Source organism: Limulus polyphemus, unplaced genomic scaffold (assembly GCF_000517525.1).
Source record: "Limulus polyphemus unplaced genomic scaffold, Limulus_polyphemus-2.1.2 Scaffold944, whole genome shotgun sequence".
In the NCBI taxonomy this organism is placed as follows: Eukaryota; Metazoa; Arthropoda; class Merostomata; order Xiphosura; family Limulidae; genus Limulus; species Limulus polyphemus.
In genome coordinates, this window is record NW_013666554.1 from 169,926 (window position 1) to 178,807 (window position 8,882).

The 8,882-nt window shown below is 29.1% G+C and overlaps 1 protein-coding gene across 1 annotated transcript in view; it reads left to right on the top strand.

Annotated features, from left to right (window-relative positions):
• The window catches only part of LOC106461361 (ubiquitin carboxyl-terminal hydrolase 24-like), a 197,302-nt gene that overhangs the window by 164,931 nt on the left and 23,489 nt on the right, over positions 1–8,882 (top strand). Inside the window, exons 44-47 of the mRNA XM_022388299.1 lie at positions 2,256–2,487; positions 4,742–4,773; positions 5,979–6,092; positions 8,158–8,257. Of these exons, the coding sequence (XP_022244007.1) occupies positions 2,256–2,487; positions 4,742–4,773; positions 5,979–6,092; positions 8,158–8,257 (478 nt within the window). The remainder of the gene's footprint in view (positions 1–2,255; positions 2,488–4,741; positions 4,774–5,978; positions 6,093–8,157; positions 8,258–8,882) is intronic.

Sequence of the window (8,882 nt, forward strand, 5' to 3'; positions counted from 1 at the left end):
ATTAAGAAATTAACTAACATGTAATACCAAAACTTGAATTATAATCTACAATTTGATACCAAACTTATTGACATAGATTCACAAAATAGTAGTTCAATAAAATTTTGAATGCAAGTCAATAAATGTGATGACATGACCCATCTCGATATAGTTAAATTGTTAGATCATGTGGAATTCAATCATAATTAATAGTAAAATAAATACATAGTTAAGTTGGTTTTATATAAAATGCTAAATATGGTTAACTTTTCATTGTTTTGTGGGCAAACAATTTGTAAATAACACGTTTTGCAACAAATCAGTTACAAACTTTAATTAAATACATATTTGTACAATATAATGTAATTTTATGTACCTTTCATAGTGAAAACATTTTAAAGACCAAAAGAAATATTCGTTTTTTTTATGGGAAAGGTATAAAAATTCACTTTTTTCAACAATTATAATAATATTCAACCAATAAAAAATTCTCGAAGAATTTTAGAGTATTTCAAGTTTGTTAAAGTCAAAAATAAAATTAGTTTCAAGCTGGATGCTGCTTATTTTGATCACAGATAATGTTATCAGAATTACTAAGTCCTGATCAAACGTATAAAAATACATTGTTTATTGTAATCGGTGTTTCGTTTTTTGTTATCGCTTTAAATCAACTTAACCATCTCAAGATCGAGCGACCTGAAGAAGGTTCACCGTACAATAAGGCTTGGCTAAGTTGTCATTAAGATCTCCTACGCTCTTGTATTTCTTTTCCGTAATTGGTGTAGAGTTGTTTTCAATCTTTCATGAAAACCGGTGCTCCCACAGATTTCAATTTTTGTTAACCCTCTTTAATAATGGAAGAAGTGGATAAGAAACATAAAGATCTAACCCTTAAAGAAAAAGTTGCCATTTTAAAACGCTTTGATAAATTACCAAAAATGGGGCAGTGTGATGTAACAATTCAATTAAAAATTTCCCAACCTCTTTTGTGTAAAATTTAAAAAGATGGAGCTAACATTGAGAGGGGAGCAAATCAGAACTGTAAAAGAAAGAGCAGTGGAAAAGATGACCAGGTCAAATCAGCATTAAAACTTTTTAGTTTACTAATGTTCATGAACACGATGCTCTTGTAAATAGACCAGTGATGTGGCAGAAAGCAGAAGAGCAAGCTATGAAAGTTTGAAAAGACAATTTTGTTGCAATAGACAGGTGGTTTAATTGTTGGAAAAAATGTGATAACGTTATATACAAACGCACTCATGGTGAGCAAAATGATGCTGATGTCTCAGCAGCACAAACTTGGATTGAAGAAGAATGGCCTAAAATTAACACTGAATATTTGCCTGAAATGAGAGTCTGGTAACAAAGAAAGGCTTTTGGTGATTGGAAAAAAAATAAGAATCCTTGGTGTTTTAAAGGTGTGAATAAATAACCCGTCGACTACTGCTCAAACTTTAATGCTTGTATGACAGCCCTGATCTTTATTGATTGGTTAATGAAATGGGGTAATGAGTTGAAACACAACGTTGTTCTGTTTGTTGGCAACTGTATTGCACACGTGTTTAATGCAAATATGATGTCATTGATCTAACCATACAATCAGGGAATTATCCAAGAATTAAAGGCTTATTGCCATCAAGAAATGCGCACTAGAATCTTATAAAATATGGACGACACGCAACAACTGAGTACAAATGATTTAGCCAAAAACACTGATCTCCTTGAGGCCCTGCATATCATGGAAGCAAGTGTCTGAAAAGACAATTCAGAATTCTTTTAATCATGGGGGATTCTCGAAAGAAGACAAAGACACCGAAGAAATTGTAGACAGACCACCTGACATGACTACAAATGGTTTTGAATCTTGAATGGAAACTGATGCCAAATATTCAGGTTCATGCTAAGGTGACGGAGTCAGACTGTTACTCGGACAGACTGAGAATTGGCAAATGAAAGTGAAGCCCATGAAAAAATACATTTAAAGTTGACTGTCTACTATTTTTTTGGTGCAATTCATTAATAAAACTTTCATATTCATACTCTTTATGAAATTTGCAAAATTTGAAGTGCCTCTCACATTTCTGCACCTGTTGGAGGTTTATCAGCTTTTAATTCTTGCTTTAATTGTTTTCAAATATGTCAATAAATGTAAAAATCCAGCTTTCAAACATATTACTTAAAAGTAATAAACCGATGAAATAAAAAATTCAGCAGTTACAGTAATGTTTTATTTCATCGGTTTATGGCAATAATATTTTGTGTTTTTATTGTTATAGAACACCAAGAAAATCCACAGTTCCGTCAAGTAGTACAGCACGCCAAAGAGACAGTCTCAGTCAACTAACTCATCTGGTGGACAAGGGTGAACGACAAGGGCTGTTCGTTGACAAGATGCCAGCATCCATTCAGCAAAGTGTGAGAGAGGAAAACCTACGGTTTATGCACAACTGTGAAGTATACAATGACCAATACTTTTCCTTCATTCAGCATCTCGTTGATATTAATCTGGTAAGTATTTGTATGATTTATATAAAATTATTGTAAAGAAATTGTATTAGTAGCATTTCGATATTTGATTTATGAATGGACAAAATCATAATATTTAGTACTTTAAAAATATGTAACGACTAATTCATAAGAAATATGACCTTTGATACTATCGAAAGGCCGATTTTCTCACTTTAACAAATACTTCTTGAGTTTGAGAAGAATTTTTTTAAGTGTTAGTCTTCAAAGGTTAATTTTTGAATATCAAAAAGTATAGGCCTAAATTAGTGACTTTTGTTTTCCTAATATCAGTGTTTTTTTTTAAATTCTAATTTCATCAATGTAAAAAACTTTTTTTTTTTACTTTTTTCACTAGTAGCTCGTGATATAAGTTGTAAAATATCTAGAACTATTTTAGAAACAGAATGTTGTCCTACTTGAACGTAAGTGTTAATTAACAATATCGGTTGTGCTTCTTCAATATTTCATATTTGTTTTGCTACTTAGTCATTGTTTTGATATCTTGCTTAGTGCTGTTTGATTATATGAGCAGTTTTAGAAACATATTTTATAAAAAAGATTTCTATTTTGTTCTAAGATCATCTCTGAAATAAATGACACATGAGTGGCAAATGATTTGAATGAATAATGAGCCAATTTTTTCTGCCATGCAACTAAACAGTTCATAAACTTTTTGAGAAAAGTAATTTCTGTTATAAATTATTGAAAAAGAAAATTATACACTAAAAATTTTTAAACATTTAACTATTAAACAGAAAAAATTGAATAAAATATATTATTGTATTTAGGTGTGCAGTTAGATAATTTCCAAAATAAAGGATCCTGTAATGGGAAATTCTAGTTAAAAATTAAGCAACTAAATCAAATCTTATAAACAATCTTCACTGGATCAGTATGATAAATAAAAATTTTCAATCATTACAGAAAGGAAGTTTCTAGATAAATTAAACTTATCATAAAGTCAGTATAGTAAAAGTCATGAGATGTTAGTGATATTTATTTAAATCTGTTCATTTTGTGCAGCTTTGAACTCCATTTATATGCACTAATCCAATTGGGTAATAGTAAAATGCAAGAAAAGTTAATGGACTGATTCATGTATTGGATACTGTATTTGTCAGTATTGGATTTTGGGTTAAACCACCAAAAAGCATGTGGTGTTTCTGTTTTTTCTAAGATTGTGAACATCAGTGCTATGGATGAAGGGATCAATGATCTTTAAGATAGAATTTTGTACAAGGGTAACAAATAAAGGAGTTAATTAAAGGCTTCTGTGTTGTTCTATAACTGTTTGCATGAATAAAACTCAGTGTAACTTAACTGAGCTTTAATTTATAAAAAAACCACTAATTACCTTTCACTTCTGGTCAAAGCAGATAAATCAGTAATAAATATTAACCTAGTAAATATTGGTGCTAGTTTGATATGATGTTAACTAGAAGTGTGCAGTGTCATAAAACAAATAGTTTTAAAGACTGATATGCATTGATTTATCATCTGTATAACCTTGCTGCCAATTATAGTATTGGCCATAATCTCAGTAATAGCTCATGAGGTTTAATCAGTTTAGAAAATGTATATTCATTTAAATCCATAAACTAAAGCAACGGTGTAAAATAATCCTTGAAATAAGTATATCTAAGATAATAGAAAGTTATATATATATATATTTATTTATTTATAATTTTAATCAATACTTTTATTGAAACAAAATTAAAGAAAAAAACTTACAATACATGTAAGAACTATTTGTTTGCTTCATGCACTATTACTGATATTTTGTCTCAGGTATTTGCTCAAAATATTTTTTTTCCTATGAAACCATACAAAATAGAAATTTGCTGCCTTTAACCTCAGATAAAATTAGGTTTGATTCCAATTTTTCCATAATATTTTGTGTAATTTTGCTTTTATATTTCAATTCTGAAATAGAATTTTACTTATGAGATTTATTGTGGCTCTTGAGATTCTGTTTTCATGAAACTTGGAGCATTTAGTGGATAAATAAATACAGTATTTTACACATAGAATGCATTTAATGTTTTACACTTGTCTTTACAAGTTTTTGTTTTTACAAACATGACTGAAAATTTAACTTTTGAATTAATTTTAAACATGTTTATCCATTTTGTAAAAAAAACGCTGTTTTTTTTGTAAGGAAGACTTAAAAATGTCTCATTTTTGATCTCGACAAATCCATTTTAAATTTTATTAATTTTTTCTTTGTTTATTTCATTTGTTATTGCATTTATAGGGCACTGTTTTTTCTGGGGTAGATGATGATTGGTTATTGAGTTAGCAAATTTGATAGTCAGTTTGTCTGTTACTGTAAAGTAGTTAATCAGTTAGTTCAGTTTTCAGAATAATGAATTTGTGTTTCAACAAAGCACCAGGGATATGAGAAAGTGTCAGAGGTTATGAGAAAAAATTAGCAAGTGAGTGATAGTTTAGCATTTTTTTGGAATTAGGCCTAATGCTCAGTGAACATGGTGGAATTTATATTTAAAGAAATAAAATACTTTTATCATTAAGTGGACTGGACTTTGTATTATTCTTTTTACCAAATAATCCAAAAGAACCCAATCAACAATATAAAATGTTACACACTATATATATTATATTTCACATACCTTGTTTTTCTCTTGTATCTGAGGTATGTGTTAAAAATGAAATTGATTGCCAGTTTTAAACTCTGCACCAAAAGAATAGAATGGTTTGGAGTCTAACTCATATTTTTACAAACTGATTATCAAATTTGCTAACTCAATAACCAATCATCATCTACCCTAGCCTAACTCATATTTTTACAAACTGACTATCAAATTTGCTAACTCAATAACCAATCATCATCTACCCCAGTCTAACTCATATTTTTACAAACTGATTATCAAATTTGCTAACTCAATAACCAACCATCATCTACCCCAGCCTAACTCATATTTTTACAAACTGACTATCAAATTTGCTAACTCAATAACCAATCATCATCTACCCCAGCCTAACTCATATTTTTTGTTGTGCTCAAACTTTCCTGAAACTTTGGAGAAAAATTCAGATGTTTAGTCATGTGCTTATCACGATGTCAAACCTCCCTCTAACCAAAGAACAATACAAATGTCTAAATTATAAAGAAATTGTTACATTTTATATGAGTATATCAAAATAAAACGTTTTGTCAAAAAATTAGGCATGATGATACAAGGTAAATTATAGCTAAAAGTTGTATATGGTTATTTTTAAATATATTTTTTCAAGAGAATATGAAATAAGGATTTGTAATCGACATCTTTATGTTTGAACGTTCTAAAATTGCCCTCTACAATTACAGACAGACAGAAAATACAGTGAATTTTATTTCTTATAAGCGTAGGATAAAGAAAGATGTTAAACGGTAGAGGTGTATTGTTAAAGTTTTTTAACACAAGAAAAAGATTACTGTTGATTATTTTATTTTGTTAAATATAAAATATCATTATGATATTTGCTTATAGTGCTGTCATGAATGAATGGGTAAATCGTGTTGAAACCATAGTTAGCATCTGTAAGGAAGCTGCATTTTGGATGCTTGATTTTCTTTCTAGTGATCAAGGCATTAGCTACCTCAGGTAAGGAATTTTTATGTAATGTTTTACAAGCAGGTAATGTACAGAATTCTATTCTGGATAGTTTTTGATTTTTTGATGTAAGAATATAATACTAATGTATATAGTAATGGTTTAGGAGGTTTAGTTTTTATCATTTTAGTTTTGGTTCTTCATTTCCATTATTTTCTGTGTATTCATTCTTAAAGTGATTTAAAATCAAACAGTGATGTTTTTATTGAGCACTGTTATTTCTAAGTAATGGGGAATCATCAGTAAAGAAGGATTGTCAGTAAAGTCTTAACAATGGTTTATATTTTAGATATTACTAAATCTTACAGAAAATAAACCAGTGTAGTTAATGAACAATGTAAAACTGACTCAGTTTTGCATTAGAATTGTTTTCAAAGCATGTATTAATCCTTAAGGACTGAATGTGTTATGAATCGAAAGGTCCGATGTTTGAGTTTTCAACATGCCTATGAACAAACTCTGCACTTTATAATGTGGGCACACATTATAGATATGGCAGTTAATCCTGCTATTCATTTAAGAGTAGTCATTTAGTGCTGTCTGCTGCTAATTATCACCAGTTCTTTCTTAGATATAACTGTGTCTCAATCTTGAGGTCTTTGACCTGGCTGTTTAGTCCATGTGTAACATGTGATTGATTTGGCATTTCACATATGTAGCCAAATTAATCCTTAATCACAGATAACATGAAATGTCAGTTTTAAAGTATGAGTATCGGAAGGCCAATTGTTAAGTACCTGTAAACATCAATCTGTTGAGAGTAACATATTAATAATGTATGTTATCACCACCATATAGGATTTATATTTGATCGTGATTATATGAATCTTCATATTTATCTAACAAGTCCCAGCAGCATTATTTATATTATAATAAAGCTTGAAAATTTTGCTTTTCTAGTGCACTTTTTTTTGTGATTTGAAAACCAAAATGAATAAGAATAAATATTGCTCAAACTGTAGCTTTAAGGAGAAAAGTTTTGATTGTAACATGAGGCTAACTTCAGCCTGGCTAGTAATCACCCAGTGTACAGTTGTAAACAGCTACTATAAACCTATCAGAATTGGCCTGACATAATGTATTATATACATCATCTTTGGTTGATTTCACCTGATTCTCCTCCAAAAAACAACTATTTTCAGGTCTTATTCAAACACTTCCTGTAATGATGTCTACAACATTTGATTGTTAGAAAGTACTGTTGTATCAGACATTTTCCACGGTGTCTGTTACTTCAACACTTTTCTCATACTTCTTAATTTTACAAATAAAAATTTTTTTGATTAAAAGTTTGCGAAAGAAATTATTTATAGCTCAGCAGTGAGTCTCAGGATTTATAATGTTAAAAATTGGGTTTCAATACCTGCAGTAGACATAGTACAGATAACCCAATGTGTAGCTTAGCAACAAACAAATCAGTCAGAAAAATTTATTTGTTTATCATCAGGAAAATATCATTGATGACTAGCATGAGTTAAAGAATGTCATAATGTGTTTATTTAAAGCAATATTTCTGATAATTCATAAAATTATGGGATAAAAATTTAAGAAAGTGATCAAAACTAATACTGTCTTAGATTGTGAGAGGTTAAAAAAACCCTAAAAGTTAAACTTTTTCAAAGTGTGATTTTTTTTTTTTCAGAAGTATTTTGTGAATACAACATTATTACCCAAAATGCTAAAACTTTTTTTCTGTAAGGCTTTTATGATATGTATACATATTAATATTTTTTTGTTGTGGTTAGGAACTTTATAATTTTGTTGGATTAAAATTAAAGTTTGATGAACAAAACAAAACTAATATAAGCTAGTAAATAAACAGCAAGTGAAACAATTAGAATAACACCAAAAATAAAATATCATAAGTTTTTGGATGACTTTGTAAAGGAGTGACTACTTTTTATTAATGTTCTCATTGATTGTACAGAAATTCAAGTGTATATTTATATCTGTTTATCTTTAGCATCTTTTTATTAAGTAGTGTATGTCTTCAGATTATATTAATTTATGGGACAATTTATCAGAGAAGAATATAATGCTTCTTGTGATGTTTCAGACCTCATCTTTTAGAATGTCCTTTAAGAGAAGTAAGACAAGTGATGGCCAGTATTCTAGAGAAAGCTATTGTTAGTTTTTTCCATCATGGAGGGACGACTGTAAGTTGCATATTGACGATAATTACATATTATTATCAGTGTAAAGATTCAATCAAATCACTATTATAAAATAACTGATAATTAATATAGAAGCTATGGTTGTGTGATTAATGAGCCCTTTAAACCTATTTGTACAGTCTTATACATTTCTGTGAAGTTATATAAAGCAGTATTTACTAAGGGTATCTTCACAAAGTTTGGTAAGCTTTTTTCAAACATTACAAGTATGTTGTACACAAAAAATCTTAATTTTTTATTAAGTATTTTTATTAATTGATTTGTATGTGAATTTAAGTAGTCAGTTTGACACAGACTCAACTAGTCTGAGTGCACGATTTGACTTTCTTGTTTTTATCTCAGTAAAGCAAGAAACCTGGAGGATCATAAGATCACATTATGACATAGCATTATCTAAACTATAAGTATGTAATTTGTGCCAAACTCAGAAAATAATTTAGGGGTAGAAATAATTACCTAAAATTAGCAGTTTGGAGAGAAGAACTATCATGTAATACAGAAAAGTAAAGATTGAGCATGTATTTAGATGTTTTATTTTGATATTAGAAAATTAGAATTTGTATAATATTAAAAGCTAAATTATAAACTACATTTTGATGTCAAGTTT